The sequence below is a fragment of the Acomys minous genome (genome assembly GCF_964271855.1).
Source record: "Acomys minous genome assembly, chromosome: 2".
NCBI classification, from domain to species: domain Eukaryota; kingdom Metazoa; phylum Chordata; class Mammalia; order Rodentia; family Muridae; genus Acomys; species Acomys minous.
The window spans coordinates 48,091,943-48,114,503 of NC_140484.1; the positions used below are offsets into that span (position 1 = coordinate 48,091,943).

Genomic DNA, 22,561 nt, shown 5'->3' on the forward strand with positions numbered 1-22,561 from the left:
TGGTGTAGTAGTGTAATGATACACTGGTGCAGTGGTGTAGTGGTACAGTGGTACAGTAGTATAGTAGTGCAGTGGTGCAGTGGTACAATGGTGCAGTGGTGTAGTGGTACAGTGGTACAGTAGTGTAGTGGTACAGTGGTGCAGTGGTGCAGTGGTACAGTAGTGTAGTGGTGCAGTGGTACAGTGGTGCAGTGGTACAGTAGTGTAGTGGTACAGTGGTACAGTGGTACAGTGGTGCAGTGGTACAGTAGTGTAATGGTGCAGTGGTACAGTGGTACAGTGGTACAGTGGTGTAGTGGTACAGTGGTACAGTGGTGCAGTGGTGTAGTGGTACAGTGGTACAGTGGTGCAGTGGTGTAGTGGTACAGTGGTGCAGTGGTACAGTAGTGTAGTGGTGAAGTGGTACAGTGGTGCAGTGGTGTAGTGGTACAGTGGTACAGTGGTGCAGTGGTGTAGTGGTGCAGTGGTACAGTGGTGCAGTGGTGCAGTGGTACAGTGGTGTAGTGGTACAGTGGTGCAGTGGTGCAGTGGTGTAGTGGTACAGTGGTGCAGTGGTGTAGTGGTACAGTGGTGCAGTGGTGTAGTGGTACAGTGGTACAGTGGTGTAGTGGTACAGTGGTATAGTGGTGCAGTGGTGCAGTGGTACAGTGGTGCAGTGGTGCAGTGGTACAGTGGTACAGTAGTATAGTGGTACAGTGGTACAGTGGTACAGTGGTGTAGTGGTACAGTGGTGCAGTGGTGCAGTGGTGCAGTGGTACAGTGGTGCAGTGGTGTAGTGGTACAATGGTGCAGTGGTACAGTAGTATAGTGGTACAGTGGTACAGTAGTATAGTGGTGTAGTGGTACAGTGGTACAGTGGTGTAGTGGTACAGTGGTGCAGTGGTACAGTGGTATAGTAGTATAGTGGTGCAGTGGTACAGTGGTGCAGTGGTGTAGTGGTGCAGCGGTGTAGTGGTACAGTGGTACAGTAGTATAGTGGTGCAGTGGTACAGTGGTGCAGTGGTATAGTGGTGGTGCAGTGGTGTAGTGGTGCAGTGGTGCAGTGGTGCAGTGGTACAGGTCTTTCTGGTTCTGACTTGCTGTGCTGAAGGGTCCTCTGAGATTGGGCCCTGAGCCACTCTATAGTGGGATTTGCTGGGTGTGGGATTCCAGAATTCTCTGCCTCTAGATCTACGGTTCTGAAGTTTGCAGATGCCTTCGTTCACACATTCAGCTCGTCCTTTTTGAGCACCTACTCTGTGCCAGTTGGTACATTTTTTTGGTATTGAAGTTATAGAAGTGAGCTCACAGCCCTTTCCCGAGAAGGAGAATAAAGGAAACTAAGTAGAAAGTACAGTCGGGTGAAGATGAGAAAGGCTGAGGTGGAGAGATACGATACTGATGCATGCACTGAGGCCTGGTGGCCGAGAAGAACTAGCCTTTTGGGAACAAGCATCATAGATGAACTAACATGTGCCATGGCTCTGTGGCAGATATGGGCCTGGCATGCGTGGGTGATGGCAGAAGCGCTTGGTAGCAATGGTTTAGTGAGCAGTGGAGAAAGCAGTTGAAGCTGAGGTCACGGCGTCAAGGAGACAGAGGTGATGCAAGGCCCGAGGAACCAGGGCAAGAGGCTCAGATATTGGAGTGGAAGAGGAAAGCACTGGCTTTTAAACATCAAACCAGTGTTTGGTGTGATCTGATTTCTGATGTATGAAGAATTATTGAAAAGGACTGCAGAGAAATCATGTAGTAGACATGCTGTGCAGTGGGGCAAGATGGAGGTAAGGGTTAAAACAGGAGAGGATTTCAGATTAAATATCAGGCCAGGCAGCAGGGAAGGAGAGTGTGTCTCTTGGCCGGGCAGTGGTGCCGCACGCCTGTAATCCCAGCACTCAGGAAGCAGAGGCAGGCGGATTGTTGTGAGTTTGGGGTCAGCCTGGTCTACAAATCGAATCCAGGACAGTCAAGGCTACACAGAGAAATCCTGTCTCGAAAAACCAAACCAAACCAAACAAACAAAAAGAGTGTGTCTCTTGCTGGGCAGTGGTAGTGCAAGCTTTAATCCCAGCACTCAGGAGATAGAGGCAGGTGGATCTCTTTGAGCTTAAGACCAGCCTGGTCTACAGAATGCGTCCAAAAGAGCCAAAGCTACACAGAGAAATCCTATCTCGTATTGTGCGTGCGTGTGTGTGTGTGTGGGGGGGGGGAATGACTTTTATTAAAATCTGAACCCTACTGACCTTGAACTCTTCACCTGTATTGTCCAATACTGCCATTGTCGTACATGACTAACTAAGCTCAAGCTAATTTAAAAAAATCAAACAGAAAATTCGGGTGTTCAGTCACCAGAGCCACATTTCAGGTGTTCAGCGGCCTCTGTGGCTAGTGACAACACCTAGAGTTATTTCCATCAGTCCTGAAAGTTCTATGGAGAAGCACTTCCTTAGGCAGGCCCTCCTCATTAAGCCTCAGTTTCCTCATCACTAAATGCAAATTATAATAGTTCCTTCTACTTGGGCGTGATGGCAAACGCCTTTAATCTCCACACTCGGGAGGCAGAAGAAGGCTGATCTCTCAGAGTTCCAGGCCAACTAGTGAATTCCAGAACAGCTAGATCTTCATAGTGAGACCCTGTCTTGAGAGCGGGAGTAGGGAGTTCCTCCTTAGTATAGACCTGCCAGGATTAACTGGGGTAACACCTAGAGGCTGCTCTGTGCAGGCCCAGCACATTACAAACATTTCTTTGGTGCACTCACATTGCTCTCACTGGGATAGAGTAAGTCCCGAAAGGAATAGGAGCCATCGCTGAGATTTGGTTCTGAAAACCCTCAGATTGAACCGCGGTTGATCTTGAATCACTTGCCAGAGACTTCAAGGCAAGGCAGAAGCCAGGACACCAATGCCACGTTGAGCGCCCCATGCAGGCGACGCGGCATCCCGCTACCCGAGGTTGCGGCTCCGGGCATACCGCCAGAGGGCGCTGCGGACGGCGGGCGGGGCGCGGGGCAGGCGGAGGCTGGGCTTGGGCTGCGGGTAGCGAGCGTAAGGCGAGCCTGGCGGGACTGCAGCGGGAGTCCAGCCGGGACTGTCGCGCGGGCCGCGCGGGCGATGCCGCGCCCCCGGGCCAGGCTGTAGCAGGGCTGCGGCCGGAGCGCACGCGCCGGGCAGGCGGGCCATGGAGGTGGTGGACGAAACCGAAGCGCTGCAGCGCTTCTTCGAAGGTGAGAGATCGCGGGGCCAGCTGGGCGGCTAACGTTCTGCGCTGGGATAGGCAAGCCTATCTTCCTGAAGACAGGACTCCCATAGGGTTCCCCAGAAAGTCTCCTTTGGGCAGGAACTCTACTCCAGACTGGCAACAGCGAGGTGAATGGCTTCGAGATTAGAAGTCTCCAGGAGGTGTCTGCCCACGCCCTTTGGATTTGGACTTTCCATCTGTCTCCAACACTCAACTTCCTTGGGGATGGGTTCCTTCCGTACTCAGCCCTCCTTGGAGCCTTTCGGGTCCCTCGGTCCCTCTAGATGGTGACACTCCAATCCTCAGCACACTTCTTTAGTCTGGGAACTATATTCCACTTCTCTGGCACTCCATCCTTGCCAGGCTCCTACTCCATTCTATTCTGGGACTTCCCATATCCTTTAAGACTGGGACCCCAAAGCCCAGCCAACCTCCTAGGAGCAGGGACCTCTTGACTGCGTCCTGGAGGTTGAGACACCCTTGGAGACTGCGTTGCCCTTTGAGACTGTCACCTGTCTTGGGCAACGCTGCTTCGTCCGCTAAGGCTGAAATTCTTGAAGCTACTGCTTCCCTGCCTGGGGGCAAACCCCTCACTTTAGTACGCCTCCTACAGATAGAACTCCCTCCCTGCCTCAAAGCTAGCATCTCTGCCACCAGCTACCTCTGCCCTTGGAGACCTTCACAATACTGTAAATGGCATCCAACCAGCCCCATGTGGCTCGTCCGGGCTGGGTCCCTCACACCTGACCAAAAAGCTGTCTCTCTCTCCACCAGTAGTGACCTGGCCCCCTCACCTTGACCTGAAAAACAAAACAAAACAAAACAAAAAAACCTTCTCCAGTGGGATCTATGTATGACTAAAATTTTTCCCTTACCCCGCTTCCCCAGCGCCCCCCAACCCCCACCCCCGACCCCGCATTGATTTTAGAGTCTGTTCCTAATCTAAATACCACCTCATCTTTTCCGGAGCTGCCCCTGCCCCTCTTCCAGGACTGCCCCTCCCCCCTGAGCGCTGGGTTCAGGAGGGAAGGGACTGGTGTGGGAGGGGGAGGGGAGGTGCAGGCTGACATCTCCCAGCCTGCTGGGTTTCTCAGACCCTCGCTGTAGGGTGAGGCCTGGCTCTTGAGCCCCTTTTGTATCTATCCCCGCTATGTTGGGAGCCTGACCCCTGTCTTAACCATCTTCCTGGTCCCTAAGCTAACATCTTGCACCTACGTGTGAGAAAAGGCTTCCATGAGCAGAACCTGTTGCCACAGGCACACCAGGCCGGGAGTGCGAGTTGCAGGATAGAAATCAAGGCCCAAGTCTAAAGCCCAGAGCCAAGGTCCTGAGAGATTTCTCCAGGGCAAGAGGAGGACTTTTTTTTCTGTCTCTGTCTCTCTTTCTGTGACTTGGGCAAGCACAGAATGGACTTCTGTCCACTTCTGCTTGTTGAGCAACCCAAGGAGAGGACAGCCCTAAGTCCCTGCCATCTTCACTGCAGGATGCTGAGCACCCAGGCAGAACAAGTCCCAAGGCCCCAAAATGCTAGGCTTGGACTAGATTTGACTATCAGTTCTGAGACAGCTACACTATTTGAGGGGTGCTAAACAGCATCCCTCAGTCCCAGGAGCTCTCTTCCCGAGACTGAGCCTAGGTTAGGGGCGTTCAGGGACCTTGTGAGATGTAAGGACCCTAGGAGAGGAGTCAGCCATCCTTGTGGGGTACAGGTACTGATTAGGGGGTGCCTTATGGCTTCTCAGTGCCCTAATGACCCATGAGCCAGGGCCCTTGATTTCTGAAGGTATGCTTAAGTTTCCTTTCCTACCCCCACCTGGGCTCCAGGCACAGGGGTGGGCCTAATTGGCCTGGGCTCCTCACTTCTGAGCCAAACTTTCCTTCCTGGCCTGGGAGGTGTGTGTGTGTGTGTGGGGGGGGAGCTGGGAGGCTGACGCCACAGCTTAGCCATGCGGCTGCCCGGCAGGGAGGTTGTGCTGCTCCCTCCAGAAAGATAAGAGGAGAGTCAAGAATGTCTGTGGGGAGCAGGCGGGGTGTGGGGCCTGCTCAGGAGGGCCAGGCTTCAGCAGTCTCCTAGAGCCTGGGGATAGGGGCAGGGTGGGTAGGCACCTGGTCCAGTCCTCTAAGTCTGTCTGAGAGGGGCTGGCCTTGGCAGAGAATCTGCTGGCCAGTGAGGTGGAGGTTCTCCCTGTGAGGTGAAGGGGCCTGAGGGAGCAGCCATAGACCTGTGGTGTGCTCATAAGTGTGAGGCCTTGTTTTATGGGTGCTGATGAGTCACCCTGGTGACAGTGTATGCTCTCACACTCAAATGGGGACCCTTGGGTCCCTATCCAGATTCCCACATGGCCTCAGTCATTCCCTCCAGATAGTGGGCTGAGAGCTCCGTGGTTTGGGTTCTGGGCTGGCCGACAGAATGACCCTTGCTGAAGGAGCGATCTTGAAGAGTCCTTTCTCCCGCCGTGTGTCCCACTAGCTCAGCACACAGGGGCATGCCCTGCCCTGCTCTGAGCTGACAGTGAGACTGGGGGCTAAGGCGCTTTAGAGCCTTTGGTGGGAGGCTGGGACAGGGCGTCCCCCTCGAGGCTGGTACAGCTGGGTCCCCGTGACTGCCCAGTTAATCCCCTGGAGATAGGAACCAGCAGTCCAGAGCAGAGGGCACAAGGCCTGTAGAGAGTGGACCTCGGGGCAGGATGCATTGGCTCCCAGCAGGTAACTGGGTATAGGGGATGGTGTATTTCTCTTCATCTGGTTGGTGGGGGGCCTGACTTCTTAGCCAGATCAAGGATGGAGCAGGACCATGTTGAGAGGGCATGTTGAGAGCTGTGTGGCCCTACGCAGAGCCTCTCTGGGGTCTTTTTTTTCACCTGGAACACAGGTGGCAGAGGTCTCCAGGTGCCCTCAGCTCTGATGAACCTTCTGTCACAATCCTGGGAAGGAGGGACATTTTAGAATATGGACAAAAGATTCTGGGCGGAGGCTGTGCCGATGGTGATGTGAGGGACTCTTGTCCTAGCAAGTGTTTCCCAAAGCAGGTTTGTGTAGAGGTCGGTTTGGATACTGAAGGGAACTGGGTCTCCAGCAAGTGTCAAATAGGCCACTGAGGTTTGGGGACTTTGGGGCCTCCAGGGTTGCAGGAACAGGCCTGGGTCTTACCCTTTCTGCACCTGAGGGTCTGGCCAATACTTTCCTCTCTGGTTTGTTTTCCAGGTAGGGTAAGTCAGTTGGACCAGCGTAGGTGCTTCCTTCTTTCTTTCTTTCTTTCTTTCTTTCTTTCTTTCTTTCTTTCTTTCTTTCTTTCTTTCTTTCTTTCTTTCTTTCCCAAGACAGGGTTCCCCTGTGTAGCCCTGACTGTCCTGGAACTCCCTCTGTAGACTAGGGTGGCCTTGAACTTGCAGAGATCCACCTGCCTCTGCCTCCCTGGTGCTGGGAGTAAAGGCGTGCGCTGCCACCGCCCGGCTTTGAGTAGGAGCTTCTTCTAGTTGATAATTTTTAGACACTTGTGGCCTCTGATGGGCGGTACAAGGTAGACAACAGAGTTCTGGCTGGGAGGAGGGTGGGAGGGAGGACCAGAATGGACCCATGTCTCAGGGGCCAAAACTGAGGCTCTGAGAGACAAGGTTAGCGAGGTGGTGGTGTAGGCTGACTTCAGTCCGCCAGCTTTGTCCTCTGCCATCAACGCCTTGTGGGAGGGGCTGCCAGTTGAGGGCAGCATCTTTCCATCCCCTCCAGAAGGCAGGAGTCTCAGGTGGAGGCTCTCTGGTAACTCGGGAGGGAGGACACCATCCATCATCTGCGTAGCCGGGGGCTGTGAAATGGGAGGTGACTCTATGGCCTCTGTCATTTATCTGTCATTGGAGATGCACCCAGGAGCAGGTGGGTAGGGAGACACTGGATCCAAGCTTCTCTTAATCCCTCAGATTCTCCTGGGCCCGTCCAGGACCCACCCCCAACTCCGCCGAGGACTCAGATACCTACCCCTAGTCCCACAAGACTTCTATCCCAACCCCAGTCTATAGTGAGCTGATGGCTAGGCCCACCCTTTGGGCCCTGAGCCAGGTAGGAGGGGATGGATAATACAGGGGCTCTGACTCATCCCTATGTCCCCACATGTGTCACAGAGCCACACAACACAGGGCAGGCAGGAAATGCTCCCCGCCAGTGGAGACCATGATCGATCGATCGGTCCATCTATATGTAAAGGAGCCCTGGGGTGTGTGTGTGTGTTATGGAAAGCCACTCTTTGGGTGTGGCTGCAGTCATGTCAGTATTCAGGAGAGTTGGTTACCAGCCCCTTGGCCTTATGCCTTTCCTCAGTCTTGGGGTGGGGGTGCTAAATAATGTACCCCTTGAGGTTTAGGCAGAGCCAAGAAAGCTATTTGGGGACAGAGCACTCTGGGTAGAATGGCATCTCCCTGGGAGACCTGCCCAGACAACACCCAAAGGGTTACAGCTCTGGGGGGCCCTGGCAGCAGAGGCTAATGGGTAACCACCAAGCTAGGTTGCTGATTGGCTGTTCCCCGTGGACTTTGCCCTCCCTGATAAGAACAAAGCAGAAATCATTAACTGGATTATTAACTGGGGTGGCCCCGCCCTGAGTAGGCAGCCTGCCCTCCCTTCCTCCTCCTCATGGCCTAGGCCTCACAAACTCCTCAGCACCTCAGTTTCCCTCAGTTCGGATGACAATTCTCCCACGTCAAGGTCTCCAGCCATTACCACTGGGTGTGGGTGGCCCTCCGATCAGGGGCTGGGATAGTTGATGCAAGGACTCTGTGCAACCTCTAGCAGGCAGTGGGGTCTGCAGCTGGCCCTGTTAACCACATGGCCCTCCTCTTGAGTTTGTCACAGCTGGTTGGGCTCTATTGTCTCAGCTGTCAAAAGGCAGCACAGCTGGACTAGTTAGTGACCTGCAGAGCTGTTGTGGGATTGGGGAAGTAGCCCCCATGGAGGATCTAAGGACCCTGCACTGCCTGTGTACCACTCCATGAATATCAGCCCTATTTAACCTACATCCCGTGGGCTTGCACAGCCCCTTTGCATGGCCTGGGACAGGTGGCACGCACTCATCTGCAGGGTTGTTGACCCACTCACACAGTAGGTTGATGCCTTGGACTTGGGCACATGTTTGACAGCTGGTGCTATGTACTTTGAGAAAGACCCTCACCCTTGCTGAGATCCTTACTCCAGGCTGGGGGTCGGGGGTGGGGGGGCAGTCATAGTCTGCCGAGTGTATCCTGTCTGTAGGCAACTGTGTGACAGGCCTGGTTGTTTCATCTGGTGTCAAGTTTTGGGTCCTGTCACACCAGTTAAGTCTGCTTCCTCTTCTATCTCGGAGATGTAGAACTTGTTCCCTGGAACAAAAAGAACTTAACCACCCTTGCTCTTTGCCCGCGGTACATCTGGGCTAGAGCACTCTGCAGTGGTGCAGTCCTTGGCACAGGGGGGGGAAGATAATTCATACAGCCTTTTTCTGAGCGGGAGGAGCTGAAGGTAATACGCCATGTTCATGCAGGTAGCCACAGAAGCAGGAATGGGATTCTGGGAGGTAGGGAAGGGGATCTCATTGCGTACTGAGGGGTCTGGCATGCCGATAGCCATTGTAGATGTCCACCCAGCCCTTGGTCTTTCTGGAGCACACAACACTCACTCACATGGTCAAGGCTGCCAGGGTGTCATCAGGAAGACCCAAAGAGTACTGAGGTCAGAGTGGAAGGGAGAAGGGGCAGGGAACAGAAGAGGGAATCACGTGAGTGGGAAGCCAGAGCGCCACTGGCTTGTATGGTGCTTGGCCTGTCTTTGTCCCTGTTGTTCTGCCTTCCGTTTACCTCTAGGCAGGGTTTGTAGCCTCTAAACTACCCACCAAGTGAGGCAAGGAGCTGCCTTCCTGGGGTGCTTGGGCCAGATACATGAATTTATTTGTTTAGTCCCATTGGACCTGCAGCTGCAGCTGATGCAAGCTCCTGACTTTGCACTGTGCAGAGAGGATGGGAGAAAAGAAAAGAGGAGGTGCTTATTATGCTGGGGGACCCTGACCCAGCAATATGAACCTCTGTCTTGGGAGGGGTGGTAGTGGGGCCTGCCTCATTTGTGTGCATGAGCACTTGAGGACATGCCTGGGAAATGTGCTGATATGTAAACATAGACCAACAGGCTTGCGCCCAAGGCTTTATCGCTACCGCCTTGCACCCTTGAAACTGCAACAAACGGGCTGGGGATGTAGCCTACTTGGCAGAGTGCTTACCTAGCATGCGTGAACCGTCCCACCAAATCCTTAAGTCTGAGCCACAGTTGCCTGTGTTCCCTGCTGATTCCATGCCAGAAACAGAAGAATCCCTCACCCCTACCCCCAGCCTGCCCTTCAGAGACTCTGCTCTTCCAGGGCATCAGAGTCTCAGCTACCCTCGGACCACAGCCTTCCCTGGTCCCCACAAGCCATCACCTTGTACTCAGGATAGCGCAATCTGAACTCGGCAGCAAGATGTTCAGCCACGCTGGTTCTTAGGAAATCCACAGTGTTCTTAGCGACTTGCACTCACTTCAGGGGCGCAAGGCTCTAACTCCAGGGGCGAAGAGAGGCCCGCCCTCCAGTAACTTTGACCCTTTCCCACTGGAACCAGAGTGGACCTACCATACGGACCTACAGCACGGAGAGCTTGGATCTCTGTCAAGTACTCCAGTTGATTTGTGTTAACACACCAGCGTGACCCCTAGGGGTACACTCCAACAGCAACACACACTGCGTGTTTTACATGGGCCCCTTCACTTGTTCAGGAAGCTTTCCTCAAGCCTCCACAGTGCTAGCCTTTGGAGACAAAAGAGACAGATTCCCGCTGCCATGTGCATTTGACAGTTCTAAGGGACAAAGTCAGTTGACAAGGTAAACCAGTCACACCCCTCTTTTGTTACAGGGTCTCATGCACCTCAGGCTGGTCTTGAATTTAGTATGTACCTGAGGATGAACTTGAACTTGTGACTCTCCTGCCCTACTTCTGAGGGCTAGATTGACAGGCACAGTCCACCACACCCAGTTATTTTGGTTCTGAGGATCAGGCCATGGTGCCTCTTCTTCTGGGATTCTGGTGAGGAGTTGAGAGGGACACAGCCAGCTGTGACTTAGACTTGAGGATCTTTGCTGTCAGCTGTGGCTGCCTGGGCCCAAACCGACTGAGAATCTTATGCATCAGTGCGCAGAGGTGCTCGTACAGCGAAGTATCCGGGTTGCAGGCATGTGATTGATTGAGAAGGCCCTAGTGGCAGCTGCAAGCTTGAACAGGGCCGGCGAGCGGCTCTGGCTGTTGATGAGGACAGAATGTCTAGGTCAGAGAATTGTGACCACCCACTGTGCCTCGTCATCATGTGGACTGACTGGAGTCTGTAGCTTAGTTCACATTGGGAGACAGGCCATGGCATTGGGGGTCCTCTGTGGCTAGGTGACTTGGAAAGGACCTCCTGGGTAGGCTGGGAGGAAGGCACAGAAAGCATCCCTACCGGAGTATGCCGGAGAAGCAGTGTACTGGTCATATACCTGGATGGACTTACAGACAGACAAGGGCCCTCAGAAACTCAAAGCCACAAGAGCGCTCAAAGGCTGCACTTCCTGTGCAAGAGGGCAGGAACAGAGCAGGGATGCCTGAAAGGAAAGAACAGGATGGCGATGTTGACTGAGGGATAGCTTTCTGGGGTGCCTGTCCACCAGGTGGAGAAGGATGCTGAGGCAGAGAGAGAGAGAGAGAGAGAGAGAGAGAGAGAGAGAGAGAGAGAGAGAGAGAGAGAGAGAGGTGTCAGGAAGTCACTCTGCAATAAAACTGAGGCCCACATTGGCAGCCAGGCCTCTCAGAGGATCACAAGGATGCCAAGGTAGCAAGCATCTGACAGACATCGAGGCGCTGCTGGAGCCAAGGTACCCTCAGATTCAGATACCTGAGGTTGACACTCAAGGGCTTGAGCTCTGGTGGTGCCCTGACCACCCTGAGGTTCGGATCAGCCCACCCTGCCCATGGCCACGTGGCTGACGGGATTTCCGCCATGTTTGGGGCATGAATTGACAAGTGCTCCATTGACGGGGTAGGGGAGGGGGTAGGCAGGGCACAAGACTCCCACTGTGCTGTGTCCCCACCCTCCCCACCCGACAGGACAATGGCAGAGACTCAGCCAGCAGCCACAGCTGGGTGGGAGGGGGGGGGGATGAGAAAGGGGATAGGGACAGGGAGAGGTCCAGGGTGGAGGGACCACCTGGGTCCCTGCCTGCTGCCTCCTGCACCTGGCTTGGCTGTTCCTGTCCCCTTGATGAGTGGTCTTAAAAGGAGGGGAAAGGGGGAAATGAAGTTTTCCCACAGCCTGGCCCCCTGGCCTGCCTGCGAAGAAACAGCCTCTGGGTCTGGCTCTTGTTTCAGGCAGGTAATAAAGGCCCTAATTAGTGTGGAGCCCCTGGGCACAGCTCTGCAGGATACCGTGGGACCTGGATAGGCTACGTCTAACCCTGTCCTCTAGGTCTTTCACGGTCTGCCCAAGGTCTCCAGACCTGGCAAGGCCACCTCTTGTCCCTGCCTCATCATCTCGCTCATTCATTGGGATACTGGGATTCTTAACACTGCAAGGAGCCATAGCCGCCCTGTCCCTGCTCTGTAACTATAGGCAGGATGTCCACTCTCTCGGCTGCAGTCTCTTGATCTGTACAGCAGCGGAGGGACGGCTGCCCCACAGGAGAGCTGGTCTTTAGAATGTGGAAGTCAGACTGTGGGGCCACTCACTCGCCTTCCCCAGGGAGGCGTGAGGCAGCCAGGTGAGCAAGCAGACAGCCTGACGTGAAAGTAGACGCAGAGTCAACGGAGGCCACTTGAGTTGGGGTTTTGGATAATAGAAATCTGCAAATGAATGGAAATTGGCTCTCTCTGGTAGAGGCAACAGCATATGCAAAGTCCCTGTGGGTGGCATGTTTGTCCCCGACAGGAAGGAAACAGGAGCTGGGCTCCAGAGTCTGACAGAAGAGGGGCTGGGGAGAAGCCAAAGGCAGTGTCAAATTTGTTGGAAGGTTTGAGGAGGACATATAGTGATGGGTGATACTGGGGTACCACTTTTTGCATGGGCGGGGCCTTCAGCGGCTTGTGGCAGGCCGAGGCTCACTTTCCAGGTGGTTTTGAGGATTGGTGGGAACAGGGGTAGACAGCATCCTGGGATCCAGTGTTCCATGTTTTTTTTTGTTTTTGTTTTTGTTTTGTTTTGGCAATGGGGAAGCACTCCTAGAGTGTACCTTAAGGACTGTGCCCTCTCCTGGGCCCTTGGGGAGGTGGGGGTGGGGTGGGGGTGGGGGTGGGGGCTGTTCCAGCCTCAAGATCCCCAGGCCCCTGCAAACTTCTGTGAGGCTTCTCTCTATTGTGGGGTTGCTGGCTAGGCTGTGGCCCTGTGTGATGTCTGGACCGTAGGGGGAGAAGGAAGACAAGGCTTGTAGGGAGAAGGAGCTGTGGGGGGCGGGGGCGGGGGTGGGGGGAGGCCTGCATGCCTCAGGAAACCTCAGCTTCCCTGGCTCCAGAGCTCTAGACCCACCTCACTCTGCCATCGGGCCTCCTCCTCCTCCCCCCTCAGTCCTCCCGGACCCTGGCACGAGAGGGTCCCTCCTCCCCTAACCACATCTGGTTCTTGTTAGGGTCTCCCAGGATGCCTGGGCCTGAGGGCCCCATCCCCCCCACCCCCCACCCCCAGGGGAGGTGGACAGGAGGATTAGGGGCGATTAGGAATGCTCCTGGCCAAGGAAGGAGGAGCCCATGACCGCCGTCAGCCCATCACTCACCCAAGGTGCCAAGTTCAGTCTCAAAAACCTGCAGCTTCAGCAGCTGGGGCAGTGTGGGGGTGGGGCTCTAGGCTCTCCTCCTCCTTTCCTCAGAAACCTTTAGCAATGCTGTGGAGTAGGGACCAGGCTGAAGGAAGACACAGAAACATCCGCTGCACCTTTCTCCCTGGGGTCAGATTGGCTAGTTTTCTACTGTGTGGCTTTGGGGTGAGAAGTGACGTCACCGAACAATGGAGACAGAGATAGTGACATCAAGTGGGGGTGCTTGAGGGGTGCAGTTCCTGACCTGGACAGGAGTCCCCAGTATGGATTCGGAAGGACTGGCAAGCTCTTCATCATGGCCTGCCATCACTGACAACGTCCCTTTGCTCGTTGTTATGATTTGGTGACGCATGAAGGTGCCATAATGCCTCATAAATAATAAACTCAGTGATGAGTGTGACACACAGTAGGTGCTCAGTGGTTGGGAGCTGTGGCTCTCAGAAATGGGTGAGGCGGGGTTGGAACTTGGACAGACAGACTGAACATGAACAACGCCACAAAAGCATGGCTGGAAAAACTCTGCATGGTGGGTGGGTGCCTCTATTCCCAGCTGGGGTGAGTCCCCCGGTCGGGGTTAGCAAGAGGCCCTGGCCTGTCGCAGGCAGCGTGTGACTCCTAGGAAGGCTTAGCCGCTCATGCTCATTAATTCATTAATCACCTAAGCGGGGCTCAGCATTCTTCAAATGCCGACTGGGGCCAGGGAGGGGCCTGGGCTGGGGGCTCAGAGACCCCAGGGTGCTGGGGTTTGGGAGGTGAAGACAGCCCCACCATGTGCAGGGCTCCCATTGTGCGCCAGACACCTTACAATCCATATCTTTGCAGCTTTACAACCAATCACAATTGCCCCCAAGAAGCTTCTGTTCCCCCCCACCCCCCATTTTCCTAAAAAGGATACCTAGGCCCAAAGAGGGTATGGCCTGCTTTAGGTCACACAGCAGGCAATGGCTGAGTTGGGTGGGGTTTGTCCCTGACCAATCTGAGCTCTGTCTCCCAGGACTCCCCAGAGGAAGGACTGAAGGTACCAACCCAAGAGTTGAGCCCTTAGACTCTAGAGGGTCGTTTCTTCCTCTGTGGAGCTGGCCAGGCTCAGTCTGCAGTGTGGGTGGGGTGTCCTTCGTTATCAGGGTTGACGCATCTCTCACGTCAGCCCCCTTATCACTCCTCCCTCTGGCTACCCCCCTTCTTGCCCCACAAGGTGACCCTGGGAAAGGAAAAGCCATCACCACCCCCTCTCCTTCTTTGCGGTGCCCAGGAGCCCTGGACTAAACTTTCTTTGTCCTTTCTCTTTAGGGGTCTGAGGCCATGGGGGAGGACCCAAAAGAGGATAGCAGGCAGAGGGTGGAGGGGCAGAGTTTGGCCACTGTTCCTCCCTGTATGAGGCCCGGACAAACTGTGCCTTCCTCATCCTCTGTCTCCTTTGGAGGGTCAGGGCTAAGCAAGCTCCCCATCTCCAGCCCAGAGGCAGTGGACCTAGCCACCAGAAATGGGCCTCGTTGGCACTAACTGATCTTGGTCTCAGGTTCTTCCCTGGAGCTGGGGTCTGGGGTGCAGTGAGTGAATCCTTGAGTTCCTGAGCCCCAGGATGTGTTTTGCGCAGCCAGGCTTCAGGCTTCCAGGAGCTCAAGGCTGGGTCTCCTGGAAGGACCTGGCAGGAAAGTCATTCTGGGCCTGAGCCACTAAGGCGATAGGACCTGCCTTGCTCCTTAGAGCATTCTTTAAGACAGGGGAGAAAAGAAAAAAAAAGAAAAAAAGACAGGGGGCTAGGTGAGGGGGAGGGAGATGATTCTGTTCTGTCACATAGCTAGAGAAAGGACAAGAGTGGCTTCTCTGTCCCCAAACCCATGCATTGGGTTGTTGACCTCCTTGAGGGTTGTGGGCAGGCGTTATTTTTGGAAGGGCATCGGGGTGGACAGTGAAGGGCCATGCATCGAGCGGAGCTGGGTCATAGCTTTTAGAGAGCCTAGCCTGAGGAGGGCTGGTGGGCCCTAGGCCTGGGGTCTTCAGGGACCAGTTCAAGCCCAGCTGCCCTGCTTTTCAGGCCATGACATCAGCGGTGCCCTGGAGCCTTCCAATATCGACACCAGTATCCTGGAGGAGTACATTGGCAAAGAGGACGCCTCTGACCTGTGAGTCACCTCAGCTGAGACCTCTGGGCAGTTCCCTGTGGGAGGGGACATGGAAGTTCCCCTCAGGCCTGGGAACCTGGGGGCTGAGCCTCCTCCCTTCCCCACAGCTGCTTCCCTGACATCTCTGCACCAGCCAGCACAGCCTCCTTCCCCCACGGGCCACCGGCCATTCCCGGCTCCAGCGGGCTCCACCATCTGAGCCCCCCTGGGAGTGGACCATCCCCTGGGCGCCATGGCCCTCTCCCACCCCCGACCTACGGCACCCCACTCAACTGCAACAACAACAACGGCATGGGCACCACCCCTAAGCCCTTCCTGGGGGGCTCTGGGCCTCCCATCAAGGCAGAGCCCAAGGCTCCCTATGCCCCAGGGTGAGTGGGGGCCAGGGAGTGGGTGGGGACAGGATACAGGGGCACAGTGGCCACTGTCCAGCAGATTCAGTGGGAAGGGCTTAAACCACAGGCCCTCTTATGGGTAGGTTTGGATAGGGGTGACACCACGGCTGGCAGGAGACTCACATGCTTTGTCCTGAGGCAATGAGCAGCCACCAGGGTTCAGAGAAGGTCCTAAAAGTGCTAGAAAAATCTCAAAGCAATGTAGGGACAGAAGAGAGACTTGGGACCCCAATGGACACTCACAGGAACCCCACGCCATGTACGTACGCACACTCATAGAGTACCCATGTCCCATCTACCCATGAAGTATTTAGCTGACATTTTTCTCTGTCCTGGGGGTTGCTTGTACCTTAAGCGTGGCCTAAGTTATCCTGCCTTGTGGAGCCAAAGTCAGTTACATCTTGAGGGGGCTTTTTCCTGCCAGCCTCCCATACCTCTGTGACCACACTAATGTCCTGACCTAGTGATGATCCTGTGCCTGGCTTTGACTGCCTGCAACCATAGCCCAGTCAGCCCCCGGACTCTGTGGTTCTCAACCTTCCTAAGCTCTGACCCTTTAATACAGTTCCTCATGTTGTGGTGACCCCCAACCATAAAATTATTTTTGTTGCTACTTCATAACTGTAATTTTACTACTGTTATGAATTTTAATGTAAAAATATAGGATATGCAGGATATCTGATATGTGACCCCTGTGAAAAGGTCATTTGACCCCCAAAGGGGGTCACAACCTACAGGTTGAGAACCATTGCTCCAGAACATGCTCAAGGGGAAATGGCCAGAGCCAGGGTCCACCAGGCTCTCCACAGATCTCAGTGAAGAGGCCACAGGGCTTGTCTTTAGGTAGAATAAGGTTCCAGGGTGCATAGGTGCTGTGTCCAGCAGCCTGGCACCAGCCTGGTCTTCCCATTTGTGGGCCTCTGGGCTTGGTGACCCATGACCTCTGCCAGAGGCTGGGTTTCCTCACCTCTAACATGAGCTCCACATCCATGGTGGAAACTAAGTGGGAGAAAGCAGAGAGGAGGTATTGGGTAGATACCCAACATACTGTGAGCAGGGGCTCCTCAGTACCCGGCTTAGGGTGACCGTAGTGGAGGACAGGCACACAGTGCCAGTGGCAAACCTGGGTTGCCTGAGGGTGTCTCTAAGCCCAAGCTGCCTGAGAGCAGAGAGAGAGAAGGTTTAGCAGGCACAAGCGAGCCCCTTGGGCGCCCCTGAACCGTCTCCAGGTGGCCCTGGCAGGGCTTGTCCAGAGCCACTTGGGCATCCCGGTCTAGGTCTAGGCTTTGTTCGAAGTGATAAAGAAGACAGACCCAGGCCCCATCGTGGGTGATGAGAGAGGACTGTTGTGTCAGCCCTGAGGGCGCTGCTCGGTGTGTAAAGCACTTTCTAGAATGTGCGAGGACCGGGATTCTCTCTCCAGCACTATAAAAAGTAAAGCAATTCACCATCAGACAGGAAATAACCAGTGAGAAGATGAAAGAATGCAGGGTCACGTGGACTGGGACGTTTGGTGGTGGGGACTAGGGGCGCGAGAGACCTTGACTATTGGAGGAACCCAAGAACACTGTTAGGAAGTGTAGGGGGCAGGGGGGAGCTGGACGTGGAGGGGACAGAGCTGGGTCAGCCCAGGGATTGAGGCCATGGTGACAGGGTGCAAAGCTCTACCCCTGTCCACTTTTCTGTGTTATCCTTAGGAAAAATTGTTTTAGGGTCCACATTTTTTTTTTTTTTCTGTGTAGCCTTGGCTGTCCTGAAACTCACTCTGTAGACCAAGCTGGTGTCAATCAGAGGTCTGCCTGCTTCTACCTCCCAAGTTCTGGGATTAAAGGCTGTGCCACCAGTGCTTGGCTTAGGATCTACTTTTTTTTTTTTTTCCGAGACAGGGTTTCTCTGTGTAGCCTTGACTGTCCTGGACTCGCTTTGTAGACCAGGCTGGCCTCGAATTCACAGCCATCCGCCTGCCTCTGCCTCCCGAGTGCTGGGATTAAAGGCTGCACCACCACGCCCGGTTTAGGGTCTACATTTTTTATTTGGGGTCTTAACGATTGATCCCAGGAGCTTGTCATGCGTGCTGGGCAAGCGCTCAACCACCAAGCTACACCCTGGGCCCTTCTCACTTCTTTTTTTTTTTTTTCCTTCTCACTTCTTAAGCCAGGGTCTCACTATGTTATCCACGTTGGCCTTAAACTCACTCTGCAGCCCAGGGCAGACTTTGAACTTGTGATCCTCTGTCTTCAGCCTCCTGAGTAGCTTGGGATACAAGTCCACACCAGATTCAGGGTCCTTATTCTTGGACCAGTTTCAAAGATGTAATGAGACCTCCTCAAGCAGGGGTGGGGGTAGGGAAGAAACGGCCATGGCTTGTTCAGGGATATAGTAAGATTCTGAAGTCACCGCAGGAATGTGTCCACTGTGACCCTAAAGCTTTTCTGGTGGTCTCTGGGCATGGTAGAGGGGAGACTCTCTAGAGGAGAAATGACAAACAGTTGGGTCCCTGGACAGCCACAGTCTCTCTCTAGGCGAGTACATGTTTTGTACAGGACGTGTTGACCTCTGGGCTTGAGTTTGTTCTTTTGCCTGAACCACTGATAAAATAAAACGTGGAAGAAAAAAAAAAAAAAAAAGAGAGAGAGCTCAGGCCCAGAAAAGCTGGCTTCCTGCCTGGTCCACACCTGCCTCTTGCCAGGCAGCTTGTGGTGACCTACTGAACCTCCTCAGACCAGGCCCCAGGTCCTAGGATTTCCAGGAAGCTAGAGGCTTCGGGGGTGCCCAAGAAAGGCAGATGCCTGGCCCCTTGTTCTGGGGACGGGAGGGCAGGGCCTTCAAATCCCTGTGCCACCACCAATGACCCGGCCTCTGGCCCACAAATAACCATTATTAAAGCTGGAGATCCAGGGCAAGATTCTAAAGTCTTTCACCCACAATTAAGCCCCAGACCCTGCTAGGGCTTTTGGATAGGTGGACAGAGATAACCTTGGGTAGATGTGAGGAGATCTCAATGGCATGGGATGGGGGCAGGGGTCTTTGCAACCATGCCCACCAGAGGGGCTGCCTGGCCTGAGGGGGTGCATACAGCTGCTGGCCCAACAGTTTCCTTCCTCCGGCCCCCTGCAGCACACTGCCAGACTCGCCCCCAGACTCAGGCTCTGAGGCCTACTCCCCTCAGCAGGTGAATGGTGAGTCCAGCGGGCAGCGCCACCCTCCCCCTCTGGGTTTGGGCAAGTGGTTGGTGCAGCCTTATCAGGGAGAGAGGGAGGAGGGAGGGAGGGGGCCAGCGGCTGCCCAACGGGCCAGATTATCGCTGGTCAAATACTCCTCGGCACTGGCTATTGTTCCCCTATGGGCGGGTGGGGAGCCTGGTCCTGCCTCAGAGCAAGCGTCCCTGCCGGTGATGCCACCGTCTGGCCCCCTGCGCCATCATGGACGCGCCCTTTGGCGGTAAGTGGACATCTGAGGAAGGCTGCTGCTACCGGGCCCACCTTTACAGGGTGCTGAGGGGTACAGCGGCCCCCACGTGGCCAAGAGTAGAATGGTCATGGGCAGACTGAAGAGGGGTCAAGAGTTCTGTTTATCCTACCAAAACATCCCTGGAATGCTTCCTGAGGAACAAAGAGCGCTGCAGCCCCCTCAGGCTGGGGAACTGGCCTCTGGTACTTGGAGTGGGGCAGCTGGTGGGAGGAGGGGGACCAGGATGGGGTCTCCTCCGGGAGACTCTTCAGGCTTCAAAGGAGTTAGAGACTGGGGATCTTCCAGCGGCTTCGCCCAGACAGCCTACTGGCGAGAGCTGGCTAGACTGGGTTTCCACCCTTGCAGAGTCCTGCTTCCCTGCCCAGGCTCTAGCTGGCTGCCCAGTCTCCCCACCCAGCCTCTGGCATGACTCAGGAAGCAGGAGACCATGCCTAGGGGAAATGGGCGAGGCAGGCATCTGACTCCTGTCCCCCATCTCTTCCTCAGACCCCCATCTTCTGCGCACCATAACCCCGGACACTCTGTGCCACGTGGGAGTCCCTTCCCGGCTAGAGCACCCGCCCCCACCTCCAGCCCACTTGCCAGGTCCCCCCCCTCCCCCGCCTCCCCCGCCTCACTACCCTGTCCTTCAACGAGACCTCTACATGAAGGCTGAGCCCCCTGTACCCCCCTATGCTGCCATGGGGCCTGGTCTGGTGCCCCCTGAGCTCCACCACACCCAGCAGACCCAAGTGCTACACCAGCTGCTGCAACAGCATGGAGCTGAGTAAGGCTTGGGCAGAGCCTCCTTGGCAAGAAGGTGGGGTGGGAGTCAGGGCATCAGGAATGGTGGGGACAGGGTGACCCTAGGGAAAAGCAGAGGCCCTGTGGAAACTATACTTTGAGGGCCTCTAGCCATTGCTGATTGGTAACGGTTACCTCATTCACAGATGGGCGAACTGATGTTCTCCGAAAGGAAAATAGCTTTCCCAGGTCATGGATTAGGAAAAAGCAGGGACCAGGACTTGAACCTGGAACTGAGTTCCTAACCCAGACCCCCAGTGCCTTTGTGCCCATTAACTGGAAGCCTCAGGCTTCTAAGAGTGACACTTGCAGGATGCTCTGTGTAACACGATGCTCTGTGGAGCCACACATAATCAAGTGTGACCCCTGCCTACCTCTCCATAGGAGTTGTAGCACGACTGTGGTAAAGGCGAAGAGTGGGGACATGAGTGACAGGCTAGAGTACTGGGGATGTACCTGAGGGCTTCCTGTAGGAAGTGTCCTCCTGACTGGGCACTGTCTGCTGATGCCTAGGGGAGAGGGGTAGGCACTGCACAGGAGGAGAGGGCTCAGGGACAGAGAGCCAGCCCCCATGGTACTCACCTCTGCTCCCAGGCTCCCTCCACACCCCTCCAAGAAGAGGAAGCACTCGGAATCGCCCCCCAACACCCTCAATGCCCAAATGCTGAACGGAATGATCAAGCAGGAACCTGGGACTGTGACAGCCTTGCCCCCGCACCCAGCCAGAGCCCCGTCCCCACCATGGCCTCCCCAGGGCCCACTCTCACCTGGCGCTGGCTCTTTGCCCCTCAGCATTGCCCGAGTCCAGACTCCACCTTGGCACCCACCAGGTGCATCCTCCCCAGGTAGGTGACTGACTGGCCACTGATGCTGAGGAGTGAGTGGGTGCCCGCCCTGGGCCTACCTAGATCTCACCAGTGTCCCCTCCCTCCAGGCCTCCTGCAGGACAGCGATAGCCTCAGTGGCTCCTACCTGGACCCCAACTACCAATCCATCAAGTGGCAGCCGCATCAGCAGAATAAATGGGCGACCCTTTATGACGCTAACTACAAGGAGCTGTGAGTGACCTGTGTCACCTTTCTTGGGGACAGCTCAGGACCCCATTGAGGTCCTAGGTCAGGGCCTGGAAGCATTCTGGGTATAAAAGAATCACATTTGACAGGAGAGCCAGCAAGCTCGGGGAAGAATTAGGCACAGGGCTCAGGCTCCAGAGCCTCTTGTCAGCCTATCTCTCTAAAGGTAATGGTATCTGCCAAGGAGGGGCGTGGGAGCCAAGTCAGGAAGAAGTGGGCGGAAACATGTTTTCTGGCCCCTCCTCTGTGTTCTCCTACATTCCAGGAAGGTAGCCTTAAGCCCTTCAGCAGCCCCCTCCCTGTGGATGGAGGAGGGGTGGGGGACATGGGAATGCGGCTGCACCCAGCATCCTGGTCCTTCCTTAACACCGCATGGATATAGCTTCCCAGGCCCCAAGAGCCCAGTAGGGACCACTCCCTTTTCTCCCACAGAAGGTCAGGGTGTGTCAGAGGGTAACTCCCCTCAATGTACTTCAGACGTAGCCAAGCCTGAGCCAGGTGACTGGGGCAGGGGCCCTCTCACCAGAACAGTGGCTGAGATGGGCATCTTGGATGGGTGCCCTGAGCTGTGGTAGAATAGGAGGTGTCCTTGGATGGGTGCCCTGAGCTGAGAGACAGGTTTGCTGGAGTGTGCACCCTGAGCTGTGGAAGTTCTATCCAGTAGTTTCCAGGGTTGGATGGGGTGGGGTGGGGTGTCCAGTTGTGATGGCAGCTAAAGTGCTATAGAGGGCATTTATGGCATTCCAGTCCCTGTGGTCTGGAGAGAAATCCCTCCTACAATCCTTGGGCACCTTGCTGTCTCCCCACTTAGGCCCCAAGGCCAGAGAGCTAGCAGCAGAGGTCCACAAGTGTGACCCAGGAATTTTCGGATCCTTTCTTAGGTCAGACAGATGGGTGAGCCCTGTAAGGGAAGAAAGGCCTTCCCTTGGAACGTGCTCACGAGTGGAGAAGCAGTCTCTCTGTCCAGCTTCCTGTGGGTGGGCGCTAACACTCCTGTGTCCAGCGGGGTACCTCTACTGCATGGTGACCCAGGGGAGGGTGACTCAGGTCCTAAGTCAACAAGTGCTCTCTTAACTGCCCCTGGAGGTGCCCTAAAGTCTCCAGACACTGTCTCGGAGACAGATGGCACCCTTCAGTTGTTCCTGAGGGGAGGTCCGAAACCAGAAGTACTCCCCTCTCTCTGGGGGGCAGTTGAGGGAGTCAGAATGAGGGCACTAGGGGCCTTGAGCAAAAGGGTGGGCCGGGGTGGGCCCAAGGCAGAGCTGGCTCCTGGTTCCACCGTTTCCACGGCAACCAGCTGTCAGGCACAGTTGAGACTCTGCAGATGCAGCCCTCTCATTCCATCTCCCCCAAGGGAGGGGGCTTCAGGCAATGTGTGGGAAATGGTTGAGTGTGCTGAAGGGTGCCAAAGGCCCTCCTATGCCCTCACTTCTGGTGTGCCCCTTTAGAGCCTTATCTTGCTTCCTTCATCCTAGCACAGAACAGCAGGTGGCCCTAGGCACGTAACGAAAAACCTGTACAGCTCCTCTTGTGGGCTTAGTGTCCATCCCTGGAGTGGAGACTGACCCCGTTGGTGGTTTGAGGGATCTTGGGGGGGTGCAGAATAAGTAATGGGATTGGAGCATGGGCCTGTAGAAGGAAGCCGTATTGCATCTTCAGCCTGGGGTTCTAAT

The 22,561-nt window shown here is 55.2% G+C and overlaps 1 protein-coding gene across 7 annotated transcripts in view; it reads left to right on the forward strand.

Moving 5' to 3' along the window:
• Nucleotides 1–3,026: 3,026 nt before the first annotated feature.
• The window catches only part of MYRF (myelin regulatory factor), a 32,879-nt gene continuing 13,344 nt past the window's right edge, over nt 3,027–22,561 (forward strand). For 3 of the 7 annotated variants that reach the window (XM_084774083.1, XM_084774085.1, XM_084774086.1), the window contains exons 1-7: nt 3,028–3,203; nt 15,079–15,166; nt 15,274–15,537; nt 18,679–18,740; nt 19,519–19,798; nt 20,410–20,660; nt 20,750–20,873. In XM_084774083.1, the coding sequence (XP_084630209.1) occupies nt 3,158–3,203; nt 15,079–15,166; nt 15,274–15,537; nt 18,679–18,740; nt 19,519–19,798; nt 20,410–20,660; nt 20,750–20,873 (1,115 nt within the window). In that variant the 5' untranslated portion in view covers nt 3,028–3,157. Of the gene's footprint in view, nt 3,204–15,078; nt 15,167–15,273; nt 15,538–18,678; nt 18,741–18,799; nt 19,003–19,518; nt 19,799–20,409; nt 20,661–20,749; nt 20,874–22,561 lie in introns of those variants that run through there. The other 4 variants (XM_084774088.1, XM_084774089.1, XM_084774084.1 and 1 more) reach the window with 3 other exon arrangements.